The sequence below is a fragment of the Hipposideros armiger genome, unplaced genomic scaffold (genome assembly GCF_001890085.2).
Source record: "Hipposideros armiger isolate ML-2016 unplaced genomic scaffold, ASM189008v1 scaffold_74, whole genome shotgun sequence".
Taxonomy (NCBI): Eukaryota; Metazoa; Chordata; class Mammalia; order Chiroptera; family Hipposideridae; genus Hipposideros; species Hipposideros armiger.
Genome location: NW_017731424.1, coordinates 2,616,096 through 2,633,783, shown reverse-complemented (window position 1 = coordinate 2,633,783; position 17,688 = coordinate 2,616,096). Strand labels below are relative to the sequence as shown.

Below are 17,688 nucleotides of genomic sequence, written 5' to 3'. Positions count from 1 at the left end.
AGTTCTTAACCATCGCGCCACTCGGCCGGCCCAGTAAATAGAAAATTCTTAATGAATTTCATTTAACCATATATTAGTCTACTTTATAAGTTCATATTACTGTATTTCCTTAATGCTAAGGCATATTTTAATGTTTTAAAATTGGAATGTTTTATAGTAAATATATACAAATGGGTATTATTCTTTCTTTTTCTCCATCCACCTCAAATGTATTAAAATAAGGGTGTATTGTAATAATAAATGACAGAATCCAGGTCATGTTAAATCTTTCTTTTCACTTTAAGCAATCTTTCTATTTCTGCCCCTTTTGTTTGAATGTCACACTGCTGGGCTTTTAATTTTTTACTGGAGTGCATTACTTATGTAAAGTTTAACTTGCTTGTTGGTGTCGAGGCAATCTCTCAGGCTCTAAATATTTTAAAACTTTTTTTGAGATACGTCCCATGTAGTTGTAAGAAGTAATGCAGAGGACTCCTCTGTACCCGACTCAGTTTTCCCCTGTTGTATAACTGTAGAAGAGTGTTATAACCAGGAAGGGGACATTGATACAATCACTGATTTTGTTCAGAATCCACATTTTTTACATGCACCTGTTTGTGTGTGTATTTCGTTCTATGCAGTGTCATCACGTGTAGATGCATGTGATCACTACTGCAGTCAAGATACAGAAGTCATTACTCAGATTTTTCATGTTGCCCTTTTAGAATCACGCCTGCCTCTCCCCTCCCTTCAAGTCCTTAGCCCCCGATAACCTCTAATGTCGTCTCCATCTCTATTTTGTTATTGCAAGAATGTTATACAAGTGGAATCTTAGAGCATGTCCACTTTGTGGCTTGGCATTTTTCATTCAGCAAAATTCCCTTGAACTCCATCCCAGTTGTTGCATGTGTCAACAGTGTAACCCCTTTTTATTGATTCTAATTAGTTATCAGCCCTAAACTGGGGCGACTTCAGAGGTAGAGGCTATCTTTTAATCACCTTTGTGTCCCCAACAACTAGTATGATTCCTGGTACATAGTGGACTTTAATAAATATATGGTAAGTGAATTTATTGCTATGTGGTTTTATTCTGCTTACTAAATAAAAAACAATATGTCCTACTAAGATGGTTTTGTCCTCAGTGGGCCATGTGTTCCTTAGGTTAAAGATGTGGGAGAAACCATGTTAAATATATTTTTAAAAGTTCTTATACTCAAGATTTGATGGGGGAATTTGTTCCCATTTTATTGTAGAAGAAACAATGATTAAATTTTTCAGATCTTCATAATAATTGTTCTCTTTATAGGTCAGAGAGGGGGCTTTGTTAGTATGTGTTACTTCCTTAAAAAGCACAACTTGAAGTTTGCGAGCTCAGAAGCATCATTTATGTCAAACTTGAAAGGCTCAGGAAGTTTCTTTATCTCCAGAAGCCCTTAGAAATGACTAAGTACAACGGTCTCCTTTGAATTTAGGGAGTGTTGGTGGTCTTCAGTGGTGTGGAGAGCCAAAACGTTTTGAAACTGAAGCGTCTACTGGGCAACAGCTGAACTCCCTGAACCTCTCTTCTCCTTTTGACCTGAATTTTCCACTGCCAGGAGAGAAGGGCCCTGCATGCCTTGTGAAGGTAATAACCTTTCACAGACCTGACACTGGCGTAGATGTGTTACGTGTCTCAGAAATTAAAATGGAAACGTCTTAGCATTTGCATTAGTTTTCTATTGCTGCTGTAACAAATCACCACAAACTTAGTGGCTTAAAACAAAACTTTATCCTCTTGTAGGCTTTGGGTCAGAAGTCTGACATGGATCTTCCTGTGGGTAAAATCAAAGTGTCACAGGGCTGTATTCCTTTCTGAAGATTCTAGGGGAGAATCTGTTTCCTTGCCTTTTCCATTTTCTTGAGGTGCCCACCTTCCTTGGCTTTGGCCCCTTCTCCATCTTCATAGCCAGCAGTAATGCATCTCTCTGACCATTCTTCATAGTCATGTCCCCCTCTGACCATAGGTAGAAAAGATTCTCCAATATTAAGGGCCTATGTGACTAGATTAGGCCCACCCAGATAATCCAGGATAATTTCCGTATCTCAAGATCCATAATTTATGCAAGACACTTGCTTATAAAATAAAATATTCACAGATTTCAGAGATTAGAATGTGGGCATCTTTGGGAGGCCATGTTTCTGCCTACCATAGCATTCTTAAAGTAAAAATATTTCAACCACGGAAGTGGAACAGTTTTTTAATTCTTGTCTACTCCCTTCCTATATTATTTCTGACTTTATAATATCTACTTCATTTCTACCATTCTTCTCTTATGAAAATCCATTTCTCATTTGTATTTAAAATAAAACAGAAGAAAAAATTATATTAGTAGTTCTTTTATCTGCTTACCCTCATTTTTTAATCCTGATGGATGAATAGATGATATCCGTTTCAGAAATGGTCATTGAGAATCTCCATTCTTATTTTTGTGGTTTTAACTTAAGGACACTTCAGTCTTGAGGTGTCCTTCAGTTATGTTACACAGGGACCAGAATTACAATATTTGTCCTGCCATGCTTACATTGGGTCTCACCAAGAGGAGGCTGCAACCATTATTAAAGTCCATCATGACAAACAACTTTGAAAGTTTGTTTTTTTGTTGTTGTGAAAAACCTCATGGCCTTTCTCAGTTTTGTGTTCACCCTCCTATTGTTGAATAGTTTGTGCAGAAGTCCAAAGTTAATAATCGCTGGGGTTTTTCCCCTCTTGTGGTATGGTCGATTTTGAGATAATGCATGTTTCTAGTTTCAGTTGACCCATCATCCTTTGGGAAAAGCCTTTCCTTTGAAGTAGTGTGGTGTATTCAAAGCAGACGTTAGTCTGGGAGTTAGGAGTCCTGTCTTTTAGGTGTTAACTTATTTGCTAACTAGCAGAATGACTTCAGGCAAGTACTTTACCTATTTGGTCTCAATTTATGAAATAAAGGAATTGTTTTAAGGTCTATTTCCTGATCTAAAAAACTTCTAAAATACTATTACTATTTTACTGCAAGACTAATATCTTATTGGTTTTTTGGGTGTTATTTAGTCCTAACAACATGGTTTCGTGTGGTATCTTGTTAGGTCTATGAAGACTGGGATTGTTTCAAAGTAAATGATGTTCTTGAGTTATATGGCATACTGTCTGTGGATCCTGTGCTGAGTATACTGAATAATGATGAAAGGTGAGTCTTTCTGCTCTTTTGAGGTAACAATTTGATATCATTTCTAACTTTCAGAAAAGCTGGAGGATAGTTATAAAGAAGTCTTTTTCCCTTTACCGAGATTTACCAATTGTTAACACTTATGCCCCATTTGCTTTGTCATTTGTGCTCTCTTATATGCTTATACACACATATTTTTATTTATATGTACATTTTTCTGAAACACTCGATAGGAAGTTGCATACCCTAAATACCCTAAATACCTAAGCCCATGTTTTCTAAGAACAAAGACTTTCTCGTATATAATGAGCGTACATAACTTAAAGAAAAATTCATTCTCACAATTCTGGAGGCTACGAAGTCCAGGATTAAGGCACTGGCAAATCCGGTGTCTCGTGAGGGCCCGTTTCCTGGTTTGCAGATGGTCATCCTCTCCTTGTGACCTCACATGGCAGAGAGCAGAAAGCCCTGACACTCTGGAAGCAGAGAAGCCTTATTTTGTAGGGTGTTTCGGTTTGCGTTTGTCTGATGTTTCCTCATGATTAGATTCAGGTCATGCATTTTGAGCAGGAATGTCACCTAAGTGATGTATCCTCCTCAGTGCATTACAGCAGGAGGCACGTGATATTACTTTGTCCCATTACTGGTCATTCCGTTAAGGTGGTGGTGTCTACCAGGTTTCTCTCCTATAAAGTCACTGTTTTTCACTTTGTAAATAACAAGTAATTTGGAGGGAGACACTTTGAAAGTATGTAAATATCTGGTTTCTCATTTAATTTTCACCAACTTATTTTAGTATCCATTGGTGATTCTTGCTTAAATCAATTATTACTATTTATTGGTTGACATTCTACTGTAAGAGAGATTTCCTTCCTCCCCATTTATTTATTCAAGTAATTTGTAGATCAGTGTGGATGTTAATCTGTTATTCATTTTGAGGTTCAAATATCCCCATATTTGGCTAGTGGGAGCCCTTTTAAGCAAGATCTGGGTCCTTTCTGACAAGACCGTTTCATTTTTGAACATACATTTTCTGACACATTAAGCTGTTTCAGCATCATTGTGTACTTTTCATGCTCGGGCTTCAATATCAGCCATTTTTCCAAGGAGTACCAGTTTCTTTTAGTGAGGAATTATATTTAAAAATCAAGATCTGTGTGCTTGTGTGCTCATTGGTACTGGGTATGGCATTGCTTCTGTGCCCTTTTAGTGGACAGAGCTAGGAAATGTATGCACACGTATTCACACACACACGTGTGTGTTTACATACACACATATACATATATCTATATATTTCCAAGTCTGTATATCAAAAAACATGTGTTCACACTGTATTTCTGATTCCAGTTCGGCACCACAGATGTCATTCTAGTCTTCCTCACTTCCATATTTTTAATTCCCTTTTCTAACAAAAGAAACGTGACTCCATTATCCTCAATATATTTGTTTGCTCAGCTCTACAGTACAGAGAAAGTAATCTCAGAATTGGTAACCCGTACACACCACTGTGAAAGACCAGCCTAGTGACTTGAGTACAATACTTGTTTTTGGTTTTTATTTTAGAATAAGGGACTGTGGGGTCCTGTGTTCCAAAGTTACTTGGGTGAGGTTAATGTGGTTCTGTTGTTCATTATCCATATTACAAAGTTAGGTTAATTTGTTCCCATTTTGTTTCACTTCAGAATTTTTCCTCCATCTTTATTGTTTTAAATTTTTTTTTAAGTATAGAAAACATTAACGTTGCCAAAATCAAAATTATACTAAAAGAATGCAGGGATGTCAATCTCCACTACTGTCATCCCTTCTGCTCCCTCTCATTCCTGCTTTGTCTGGAACCAACTTCAGTTTCTGCTCTTACCCTTCCTAGGTTTTTGGTGGGGTTTTTTTTGCAAAATTAAGTAGATACATGTATATTTTATTCGTATAGAATAGGTGGCGTGATATACATACTTCTCTACATTTGTTTCCCACCTAACAACATATCCTGAAGAACCAGCTCTTCCTCATTTTTGTTTGTTATGTTTTGAGGTTGCTGGCCTGGGCTGGAATCCTGGTGTGGCCATTACTAGTTGTGTGACCTTGGCTTCTACAGTGGCTGGTTTCCTCATTGTAAATGAGGGTGGTTGTGAGGTTTTACTGAATTTGTGTGTGCAAAGTGAAGAACATGCCCAGGACGTGGTACACACTATATACAGGTTGTCATTCCCATAGTTAAGGAATGGAGTATGAAGTGATTGCTCTGCAGGCTCAATCTGTAAGGTCTGAAGATCTTAAAACATTTTAGTCATTTGTTTCAGTCATCTCACAAAAATCTATCACCTCATTTATTTAGCAAATCTAAAAAACTATTTACATTGCTTGTCTACTCACTATTCAAGGGAGGTTTCATGTAAGGATAAAATTTAGGAACAACAGTTAGCAAGATAGACATAATGGACTTTCCACACACCGAATAACAGATACCTGATGGCTTTAGAGAAAAAAGACCCGTTTTTGAGACATTCTATGACCTATTTGATGACCCAGCTAATAGCCCAAGAAATAATTTCTGTGTTTTGAAATAATGAGTAGCCAGACTACTCACATATCCCATTTAGTGCAGTGACCACGTACTGAGTGGAAACACTGCTCTAGAAAAGTGGAATAAATCATTGCATCATAACATCCACTTGCCTGAAATCTGTGTGAGGCAACGAATGAGGAGCCATGTGCTGTTCTTTATGGAGCTGTACAGGTGGAACTGTTCTTGGCTTGAATTCTGACTGTAGTTTTACATCTGTACTACTGACTGATGTCTAAAAACGTGAGCTCTGTCCCCATCTGCAGGGACTCCTCCTCCCTCCTGGATCCGATGGAATGCACAGACACTGCCGAGGAACAGCGAGTGCACAGCCCTCCTGCCTCCTTAGTGCCAAGGATTCATGTGGTTTTAGCCCAGAAGCTACAGCACATCAATCCGTTATTGCCGGCTTGCCTTAACAAAGAGGAGAGCAAAACCTGTAAGTGTAAGTGCTGAAGCCTCGTGACCCAGATTGTCCCCAGTGTGTGTCGGAGCTGCCTGTGACGTGTGCTCACAGTGGGACTGAGAATCAGTCGTGATCCTCGCATCAGAGTAATCACTGTCTCTTTGCCCAAGTTATGTTAATTCTTGTCATTAAAATGGGGTGGGAGCGGGGAGTACCCAAGTTGTTTTTGAAGATTGACACCTCTTACTGACCTATATTGACGAGTCTGTACTAGGTGTCTACTGACTCGTGCTTTTTGTTCCACCTGTTCATTTTAACCTAAGACACTTGTGTTAATTCTGAATCTGGTCTCCCTTCCTTCTCCAGTTGTTTCAAGTTTCATGTCCGAATTGTCTCCAGTCAGAGCAGAACTACTTGGGTTCCTCACTCATGCCCTTTTGGGAGATAGTTTGGCTGCTGAATACCTTATATTACATCTCATCTCCACAGTGTAAGTGCTCTGCTCCTGGTGGAATTAAGGGAGTTTGTGCTTTGTTGAAAGTGGAAAGGGCAGCAGGGCTTCTGAGGTAATTTTGTGTTTTAGTTTATTAGGCTTCATCATCAAGTGGTTTTTATTTGTTCAGTGTAACAAGTGTTATACCAAATCACAGGCACATTCCTTTTTTGACCTCCTCTGAGTTTCACATTTAGCATTTTGCTAAAGTCTTTAAATTTAAGAGCCAAAGTCAGATAAAGGATCTGACTGATGAGTAAAATGAGCTGTTTTATCCTGTTTGCATTCTGAATTCTCTGTTTATATATTCCAAGGCTCTTTGTGTAAAAACAAGTCAATGAGGTCTGTCATATGTACATCTAACTTCTGTGTGGATGTGAGTACCCCTCCTTTTCATATCACTACAGTTCTTTGTTTTCTGATTTCAAAAGTAACATACGTGCCTTCAGTAAGTTCCAAGAACATAAAGAAGAAAACAGAAACCTGTAATCTCACAACTGAGGTGATCATCTCAGTGAACACATCTTGGCACATGCTCCTAATCATTTTTTTACATACATGTACATCCCTATGTAGATCTGTTATACTCTAAACACAGATCCATATCTTGCTCTTATCACTTAATATGTATTAAACATTATCCCATCATTATTCTTGATGAACTTAACAACTGCCCAGTATTTCATTATAGACAGTTATGCCATTTCCCTAAATGTCAGGTTTTCCTAGTTTTTCTCTATTCTAAACCACACTGCAGTAAACATCTTCGTTCCAGAAATCTTTGCTTGACTAGGGCTTGAGACAGGACATGATGGTTGTGAGCACAGACTCTGGGACCAAACTGCCTGTGTTCAAATCCTAGCTCTGCCGCTTCCTGGCTGTGTGAACTTGGTTGTGTTACATAAAATTTCTGTGCCTCAGCTTTCTCATCTGTCAAACGAAGATAATGATACCTACCTCCAAGTGGGGAGTGAATGAGAAAGCTGCCGTTTTTATTGCTGTTATTCTGATAAAGTAACCGATTAGCATAATCTGTTTTTAAGGATACTACTAAGCTAATTTTCCTGTGTTTGTTTTTTGATGGAAATCACCTAAGTATTTTATTGTTACCTTTTTTTTCTAGCTATACAAGAAGAGACGTTCTTCCACTAGGAAAATTTACGGTTAACTTGAGTGGTTGCCCGCGGAATAGTACCTTCACGGAACACTTGTATCGAATTATTCAACATCTTGTTCCAGCAGTAAGATCAATATAAATATGTATTATAAATCTAAGCAGATGTAAACAATTCACCTACTTGTCTTTAATTCAACCCCAGTGTCTAACTTTGAGATTTTAATAGATGTCATTGCGGGGAAACAAAGTTTACCAAGTTCCATAATTTAAAATGTTCCTTGCCCCTAAACATTTCACTTTTCTTTCATTGCTTTAGCAGAAATTTCTCTAAATTTAACAACAAACCTGAGTGCAGTAATTCCCTTAAAATTGTACTCAGTTGATGCCAGTTTGCTTGTGCAATTTGGTATCCTTTGTGTGCATCTGAACTCTTGCCTCTTTAATATCTTGTGTAGTTTTTGCAGCAGATTCAGTATAAGCAACCTGCTTGTATAGCACTGGACCCTGCTCATGGCCATCTTTTGTTTTGACAGGTTGTGCTTCTTTAGGGGTGGTTTGCTTGTATCTATAATGTGCCACCTCCCCTCCCGCCCCCCATTTTCTTTGACTTCAGTGAAGCCAAAGTACAAAAATCCTCTTAAGTTTGGAAAGTATATCGTATCTCGTCCTTGACACCCTTCTCACACCCTGGATTTTAATCCATGGAGCATAAAGAAAAATCAGGCTTTTCTCTCCCCATCTTGATGAGGAAATAGACATTTTCTGTTTTGATACTCTGGTAGGTTAAAGAAGCTAAGCTTCTGAGTATTTGATGTATGTATCTCAGTTGTCTGTCATTTGTTTCTGGTTCACTGGTGAAATAAAAATCTTTAAGAATACTGACCAAGACAGTGGAGAAGCAGCTCATAGAATCAGTGAAATTCTTACTTAGGATATAGATACACTTTTGCTTCTAAGAGCTCAAGACACTACTCCTTTAAGAATTGATAAGTTCTTTCTTTCCATATAAAACTGTTTAACCCCAAATATGTTTTCCTAAAACTGGGAAACTTAGTTCCTTGCTCATGAAAAAATTTCTCTTTGCAGTCTTTCCGTCTACAGATGACTATAGAGAACATGAACCATTTGAAATTCATTCCCCACAAAGACTATACAGCCAATCGCCTGGTCAGTGGGCTCCTCCAGCTGCCCAGCAACACTTCTCTTGTAATCGATGAGACTCTGCTGGAACAAGGGCAGCTTGACGCCCCAGGTACGCACGTGGGTGTTGCCCTTCCATTTCTAACCTCCCATGAAAGCCAGACCTGGTGATCATTTCTTAAAAGAATAACTGTGAACAAAGATAGATTCACATTTCAGAAATATTTAAGATAAAGGCTTGCCATATGGATTCCATTAAAGCGTATATTATAAGTTGTATACATCAACTATGTTTTATGAAAATAGTACAATGATAGGACAAGTAGTGAGTAGCTTTTTAAAGACTGAAAAGGGAATAGGTTTTGCCTTTAGTCATATATTACCTCAAAGGAAAAAAAAGTGTTGAAGATCTAGAACACTTCCTACAACCCAGTGTGAAGTTCTTACATTTTTTTTCAAATATCTGAAAAAAATACTTAGTAGATCAGATGGTTTGGACTTACCTCAGTTACAGAACATTATAAAATTACAAGAAAGCAGATTGCTTCATCTGTGCTCAAATGAGAATTAAGATGACACTATGCTGGTGATAAGTTCAGGAGGAAAAGGTAGAATAAAAAACAATGTAAAGAGCGTAGACTGGGTACATTTAAGGCAGAAGTGAGTAGCAAATCAGTAACCTCGTTTCTATGGAGAAATACGATTTTAGCTTCACCGTATTATTTTTGCCCTGTTGAACACACCACATAGAAAGTAATCAGACTTACTGGGAACCTATGTTTTGCCTAGTTGCATAGCTGATGTTAGATATTAGATTTGGGGGCGGGGGGTGGTCTTGGCCCCAGAAATACATTTGTCTAGTTTGACAAATATTGTGTGGGAAGCCTAGAACCCAATGAACACTTAACTTAGTAATTGGATAGTGCCTCATGGATTTTTTTAAAGCAGTAGAAACCTCGTGTCTTATAATCAACGTTAGCAAAACTAATTTGTTTAGGGGATTAAAATCAAATGACTAAAAAATTATTTTCTTGCTTTTCCAGGCGTTCATAATGTGACTGCCCTGAGCAACCTAATAACTTGGCAGAAGGTGGATTATGACTTCAGTTACCACCAGATGGAATTCCCCTGCAATATTAATGTTTTTATTACTTCAGAGGGGAGATCACTCCTACCGGTACAATGAGTCATTTTTAAATGGAGGGAGGTTACTTTGGAAAGATATCTATATTTTTGTTTTGTTTCTTGGTACTGATTATTACTAAGAAACTTGTTTCAAAATTGTGGCTGCTGATTAATAAGAGAATTTTGTTCCTGCCTTGGGATGAAAACCGTATCTATGAAGAACCCCAGGTGTCAGCAAATCACAAGACAAGCAAAGAAAGCTGATGGAAGCAATCACTCTCACATCTAGGCATAGGAAGTAGAAGCTGTCTGTAACTTGCCTGTTTAACTGCCAGACCTTTGTTCTTGCTGCCTCTGCCCATTGTTTTCTGCCAATCTTATGTGAGAAATATTTTAGGGCTCCTTTTAAAGTGGTCCTAATTACCTGGTATTATTTTTATGTTTTGCGGTGAAATGCTGTGGTAAATCCATCAGACTGATGGAGAGAGCTTTAATAATTAGAAATAGGCCCAGTCCTTTAAAAGGTATGCAGTTTCTCTGTATAATAGTGTTCACTTGTGATTTATGAGAAAACTGCCTGTGAATGAGAATGAAAAAGCCCGTTGGTAAGTTTTCTGTGGGAAAGTATAGGTATAGAATACATATTCCATGATTTAGGATGCATCAAAAACATTTTAATTAGCTGCTTTTTAGAGGCTGGCTACCTTTTACATGTTTGCAGATACCATTGCGGAATCACAAGTAACCAAAAGAAGTCTAAGTTTTCTAATTATTGCTGAGGTAGTTATAGTTATGTAAATTCATGTTAAAAAGTGACCTCCCCCCAATAATAATAGTATTTTCTAATTCCACTAGGGACTGGTTGAGATGATGCATCCATCCTCCTAAAGTTTTAGGTTAATTTAGGCACTTGGCAAATACTGTGTACTGTTCCTCTTTTCAGGCAGACTGCCAGATCCACTTACAGCCACAGCTGATTCCACCAAACATGGAAGAGTACATGAACAGCCTTCTCTCGGCGGTGCTGCCTTCCGTGCTGAATAAATTCCGCATTTATCTGACCCTCTTGAGGTTCCTGGATTATAGCATATCTGATGAAATAACCAAGGTATATTTGGGTTAAAATAAAGGATTTCCCTGTGTTTAATTGGAATATTTAATCAATATATATTTATTGTAATTACGGATAAGGTAATTTTGCTATTTGTTTTCTATGTGTTATGCCTTTTTTGTTCCGCTATTCCTCCATTATCATCTTTTGTTTGAAATAGATATTTCTAATGTAAAATTTTAATTTCCGTGTCTTTCCTTTTACTTTTTTTTTTTTTTTGCTGAGCCATCCTGCCACCTGTTGGCAGCTCAGCTCAGGCCTGGAATCAAACTGCTGTTGCTCAGAGCTCGAACTCTTGAGCGAGCTCTTAACCAGCTGAGCCACTCGGCCGGCTCAACACCTTTTTCTTTTTAGCTGAGCCATTCTGCCACCTGTTGGCAGCTCAGCTCAGGCTGGGAATTGAACTGGCGACCCTGTTGCTCAGTTCTTGCACTCTTGAGCAAGCTCTTAACCAATTGAGCCACCCGGCCGGCCCAACAAATTTTTTTCCTGGTAGTTGCCCTGGGGGCTACAACATCTTAACTATGACCCAATCCCTTTGGGATTAATGCCTATGTAATCACAATGGTACACAAAAACTTCCTTATAATTTCATTCCTTCTCCCTTACTTTGTGCTTTATTGTCATTCAGATTACATCTTTATACATTGTATGTCCATTAACACATTTATAATTATTGCTTTATACAGTTGTCTTTAAATCAGAGGGAAAAAGTTACAAAGAAAAAGACATTTATTCTGGTTTTTATGTTTACCTGTGTAGTTCCCTTTACCAGTGATCTTTATGTGGATTTGAGTTACTTTGCAGTGTCCTTTTATTTTAGCCTGAAGAACTCTCTTTAGTACAATATTTCTTTCTTTTTTTTTTTCTTTTTAAGATTTTTATTGGGGAATTGGGGGAAGGGGAATAGACAAGTTGCTATCCTTTTGTTCTTCAGTCTAGTTGTGGAGGACGTTGCTTCACTGGCCCAAATTGGCACCATCATTGCGCCCTTCCCGGGCGAGGCAGATCAGTCGCTGGCTTCTGGATGGCCGCTCACACTGGCTGCTGGCTGCTCATGCTGGCTGCTAGCTACACACAGTAGCCCATGGCAACCCACCTGCCGTCACAGGTGACTCACGGCAGCCCAGCTTCAGGTTGAGCTGTCGTTCAGCATCTTAGCTGTAGAGGACAGTGTCACTGGCGCTCAAATGTGGGATCTGAACCGGGCACTATGGCATCCCAAGCCAGCTCTTAACTAATGCGCCACTCAGCCGGCCCAGTACAATATTTCTTGTAGGGCAGATCTGCTTGTGACAGATTCTTTCTTAAGGTTTTGCTTATCTGGAAATGTCTTAATTTCTCCATTTTTGAAGACTAGTTTTGCTGGATGTAGAATTCTTGGTGTATAGACTTTTTCTCTGGACCCGTTTCAATTATTTAAAAAGCAGTATGTTGTCCAAAGCATTGTATACGTCCACCAGGTATTTCCTCCAACTGCCTTCTGGCCTCTGAGGTTTCTGACGAGAGGATTCTTTGTACACAAAGTCATTTTTCTCTTTTAAGATTCTCTCTTTGGCTTTTGACAGTTTATCTGTGATGTGTCTAGGTGTGGATCTCTTGAGTTTTCCTACTTTGAGTTTGTTGAGCTTCTTAGATGTGCAGATTAATGCACATTTTGGGGACGTTTTCAAGATATTGGGTCAGTTTTGATCATTATTTCTGCCCCTTTTCTCCTCTCTCTGGCACTACCACGTGTGTGTGTTGGCACATTTGATGGTGTCCCACAAGTCTTTGAGGATTTGTTCATATTTCCTCATTCTTTTTGCTTTCTGTTCCATAGACTGGATAATCTCAGTTGACCTAACTGCAAGTTTGCTGAATCTTTCTTCTGTCTGCTCAAATCTGCTATTGATCCTTTCTAGTGAATTTTTAATTTCAGTTAGATGTTTCAACTTCAGCATTTCTGTTTGCATTTTAAATAATTTCTATCTTTATTGATATTTTCTATTTAGCGAGACATCATTCTCATACTTTTAGTTCTTTATACGTGGCTTCCTTTAATTCATTGAACATATTTAATGTGGCTGATTTGAGGTCTTTGTTTAGTAAGTACAATGTTTGGATTTCTTCAAGGACAGCTTCTGTTGACTTCTTTTCTCTGATGAATGGGGTCATACGTTTTTGTTTCTTTGTTATGTCTCCTAATTTTTGTGTGGAAGACCAGACATTTTAAACAATATAATATGGCAACTCTGCTCTGACAGTTTCACCCTCATCCCTAAGGTTTGTTGTTACTGTCTAATGACTTCTGAATTCTATCAAGTCTGTGTCCTTTGTTGTATGTGGACACTGAAGTCTCCGCTCTGTTAGCTTAGTGGTCAGTGATTGGACAGAAGTTGAATTTTCTTACATGTCTACAAGCAGTGTGTCTCCCAATCTAAACCAAGAGGCTCTGTATCCATGTTGGGACAAGGCTTCAACACAGGTAAAAGTCATGCAGTTTACATCTCAGCCCTAGCCTTCCTTCACTTTCTGCTTCCATAGAGCCTCAAAGTTATTCAGAGGTGAGAGCTTAGGGCCTGCTCAGATCTAAGCATGCACACAGACCTGTGCATGCATATGGCCTTCGAAATTCCTAGGAATTTATATATCAGAGAGTACCCAACAAAATGTATACACATTTTAAGAAAGGGAAAAAACTATTAAAATTCTAATACTCAATATAAACCGATAACACAAGATGAATACAAGTCATGTGCATACATTTTTTTTGCACCCCCAGTATACATATGTACACACACACACACATATATACAGTTTTCAAAGCCTTCTATGGACATTTCATTCCCTTTTAAGGGTTTTGGTTAGCCTGCTGTTTGCCCCAACCTATTATCCAATGCCTGAGGCAGCCGAGATGATCAATAATTGCTTCTGATTGTTTTTGATAAATGCCCTGGGGGAAGAGGCTGTTCACACTGGGCAAGCTCCGAGACAGGAGACATAAGACAACCTTGCAAATGGGCTCTTCTAAGGAACCACCAGACAAATAATCCTCTGGGAATGGTGCTCTGAGAGCTGCAGCCCACTACCCTCTTCAGTGGTTGCCAAGCTGTCCATTTTCAGGCAGGGTGGGAGTGGGAAATAGGGCAAGTTAAAATGCCTCAAAGCTTAATGTTCTGTTGTTCCTAAATAAATGTTCCTCAGATTGCTGCAAGCATCTGGTTGATTTCCAGAGTTTTAAAGAAGCTGATTTTGATCATTTTTGCTAGTGTTCTTATCCCTTTAATGATGGAGAGAATTTTCAGAGGTCGTTACTCTGCCATTTTTGCTGACATTCCTTCTTCCCTGTGTTTAAAGGCATCAAGTTTGCTATGCAAGTTGCCAACTTTATCTGCCTGGTCTTCTCAAATGAATCTGAGTTTTGTTTGGAATACCTTCATTGATAGCATTATTTGTATGTATGAAGTTTGGTTCTCAATACTTTGACCCATATTGTCTCATTTGTCTAAGAGGCAGGGCTAACTTCCTCATTTTCACATCAGTCAAGGGACCATGTTCGTTTCCTTTTCCCTATTAAATGCAAATGTCATTTCTTCCTAAGGAATGGTTTTAAAGTCCATTTACTCTTTTAATAAAGGCAGTTGAAGATGACTTTGTGGAAATGCGCAAGAACGATCCTCAGAGCATCACTGCTGATGACCTCCACCAGTTGCTCATTGTAGCTCGGTGAGTAGTACATGTCCATAATTGCTTTTTCAGTAAGCTGGGGATAAATCTGATTCATTTAGTAATAACTGAGGCAGACTTCTAAAAATAGAAATGAATTTTTTCCTTTTAAAAATACCTTGTGAAGTGGCTCACTGAAGTGAAATTGTGTTTGGCCAGTGACCACTTCAGTGGAACCAGGCATACTTCTTGTTCTTTAAGCTTCTATGAGTGAGTCACCCTCCAAACTGGACTTAAAAGGTTGCTTTCTAGAAGGTTCATTTGGCTCTTGACTTGTTTGTGTCACTACTAGAGGTCTTGTCTCCTAACCCAGTATTCCTTGCTAGGTCTTAAAAATAAAAGAACAAGGTATTATCCTAGGTCTCAACTCAAATTTGTTTCTGTATCTCAAACCAGGTTTCTGTCTCTCAGTGCTGGTCAGACAACGCTGTCAAGAGAACGATGGCTAAGAGCAAAGCAGCTCGAGTCTTTGAGAAGAACCAGGCTCCAACAGCAGAAATGTGTGAATGGAAATGAACTTTAAAGATCTGATACATGTGAAAGAGTAATGGGCAAATTGTAGCCACACTATTGTAAAATTCAAATATCATTTATACCACATTGTTTTGTAGATAATTTGTATCAAAAACCAATGACTTTTCCTGAAATCAAGCCTGGTAACATCTGAAGTTTATATAATATTCAGTAAGGGCTTTTACCTTACTGATTTTATGGAGCTTTTGAAGTTTGTTTTATAATTATATAAATTAGTAACAATGTACAAAAATGTATTTGATATTAAAAGTTTAATATTGATAATGTTGATTATACCATTTCCTTAGCTTCAGCTAAGTTATAGGCCAGACTGTTGAAATGCTAACATCAACTTCATTTGAAGAAAATTGTTGCAATTCCAAAGTCAGGAATTGTTCACTTAAGATTTTTATGTCTTTACAATTAACAGTGGGTCTAAATGTGTTTAGTGGTCCAAGTTTGGGGAATGGGGCATACTTGCTATTAAGTCAGTACATGACCATGTGAAATTTTCTGTAGTATCATTTCCCAAACATTTGACCACAGCAGCTTGTTTCCATTTAACAGTTGTTAACCTGCAAAACTACTCTTGAAGGTGGCAGTGGTTCCCAGACTTTTGGAGTTTATAGACCAGTAATATTTCCAAAAATTTTTGGGATGCACATGGTTGCCAATTTATTTTGCCAAGTTATCTGAAAGAAATCACTGTATTATCACCACTGTTTTTTTCATAAGAGGGCAATCTCAGAACAAGAGATAGTCCCTTAAATGGAATAAATGTAGCTTTTTGAAAAAAACACTCCATTGTCCTTATTTTTCTCATTTCACCCCAGTACATTTGGGAACCACTGTTTTATGGGACTCAAGGAAATTCTGTCCTATGAGTTGTTTTGCTCAAATATGAAGAAAGCAAAATAATTAACCTTTAAAAAATGGTTTTTCTTTTCCTAGTAAATGTCATTTAGTTGCTTTGATGATTGTATTAGATTTTGAACTTTTTATAGATAAGTTTATCAATTAGTTCCAGATGTATTAGATCAACTAACATTATCTGCTAGTCCAGGAACGCCCTGATAAAACTATAGATAGGTTTTTCCCAGACCACAGTTTGTTTTTCTTTTAGCTGAGCCATCCTGCCACCTGTTGGCAGCTCAGCTCGGGCCGGGAATCGAACTGCTGTTGCTCAGAGCTCAAACTCTTGAGCGAGCTCTTAACCAACTGAGCCACTCGACCGGCCCTCCAGACCACAGTTTTAACATACAAGTTTTTAAAAGAACAAACATATCATCATCCACAGCTAGAAAGCAAATCAATGCAGTATAGTGTAATTGTGGCATCAAAAATCTTTGGAAAGGTTAGATACATTACTTAAGGTTGTATATAAAGATTAATTTCTTTTAGTCAGTAACTCACCTAATTGGAAATATCAGAGATCAGTTAAATGATCCACACACCCCTAAACTGACATTGCTAACCAAGGAAACAGGGTCAGCCTTGAAAGTCAAGGTATTATGCCTCGTGAACTGAAGTCTGAAAATTGCTAGTTGTTTAACTTTTCATAAATTCAAAAGCTATTTTTATAAACGAGTGTAAATAATGTTTATATTTAAAATTCTAACTGGTTTTCATTTTTATAACTGGTAGACTAGACATTCCTTAAACTTTTAGAAATGAAAGCTCAGCTGGATTTGTGAGAATAAAATTCAGGAGAGTAGATTAGTTACTGTGTGTTTATTGTGCCAACTTGAATTGTAATTTACCAAAGAGAAGAACATGCTTGGTCTTGCAGAAAAGTTCCCTTGAAAGGAAAACCCTCTTTCAAAGAAATAAAACTCACCACATGTGATTTGTTTTGAAGAGATCCTGTGTCCTCTTGATGGAAAACCATTACCAGAAGTAAATTAAGTATGGAAGGTGTGCGGCATGGTGTCCTCATACTCAAGTTCCACACAGGCAGGAAGAGCTATAACTCTGCTTCAGAAAACCTTCGCTCCCTTGCTACACACATGAACATTAAGGTTTGTCAATATTAATCCTATTTGAATCACCAAGAAACTGAACAGACATTACTCTAATTGGAACTAAACATTGCTTTCTTTAGTTTTCAAAAATCTGAAACTCATTTCTGTGGAGTTTAAAACACATTTTATCACATGACTTTGGCTTAAATTTTCTCTTAAGTTGTGGCATAGTTAATATTTTCAAGGGCCGGCCAAGTGGCGTGTTGGTTAAGAGCTAGCTTGGGACGCCAGAGGCCCCCGGTTCAGATCCCACATATGAGGGCCAGTGACACTGCCCTCCACAGCTAAGATGCTGAACAACAGCTCAACCTGGAGCTGGGCTGCTGTGAGTCA

The 17,688-nt window shown here is 38.2% G+C and overlaps 2 protein-coding genes across 3 annotated transcripts in view; one reads left to right on the top strand and one right to left on the bottom strand.

Annotated features, from left to right (window-relative positions):
• Window positions 1-16,515, top strand: part of MCMBP (minichromosome maintenance complex binding protein) — a 37,356-nt gene extending 20,841 nt beyond the window's left edge. Inside the window, exons 7-16 of one of the 2 annotated variants that reach the window (XM_019642945.1) lie at window positions 1,452-1,603; window positions 3,082-3,182; window positions 5,988-6,166; window positions 6,494-6,617; window positions 7,744-7,861; window positions 8,824-8,989; window positions 9,921-10,054; window positions 10,946-11,110; window positions 14,733-14,821; window positions 15,218-16,515. In XM_019642945.1, coding sequence (XP_019498490.1) covers window positions 1,452-1,603; window positions 3,082-3,182; window positions 5,988-6,166; window positions 6,494-6,617; window positions 7,744-7,861; window positions 8,824-8,989; window positions 9,921-10,054; window positions 10,946-11,110; window positions 14,733-14,821; window positions 15,218-15,344 — 1,355 coding nt within the window. In that variant the 3' untranslated portion in view covers window positions 15,345-16,515. The remainder of the gene's footprint in view (window positions 1-1,451; window positions 1,604-3,081; window positions 3,183-5,987; window positions 6,167-6,493; window positions 6,618-7,743; window positions 7,862-8,823; window positions 8,990-9,920; window positions 10,055-10,945; window positions 11,111-14,732; window positions 14,822-15,217) is intronic. The other variant, XM_019642946.1, reaches the window with a different exon arrangement.
• Window positions 16,516-16,542: 27 nt separating this feature from the next.
• Window positions 16,543-17,688, bottom strand: part of INPP5F (inositol polyphosphate-5-phosphatase F) — an 88,397-nt gene continuing 87,251 nt past the window's right edge. The window contains exon 21 of the transcript XR_002124031.1: window positions 16,543-17,332. The gene's annotated coding sequence lies outside the window, so the exon portion shown is untranslated. The remainder of the gene's footprint in view (window positions 17,333-17,688) is intronic.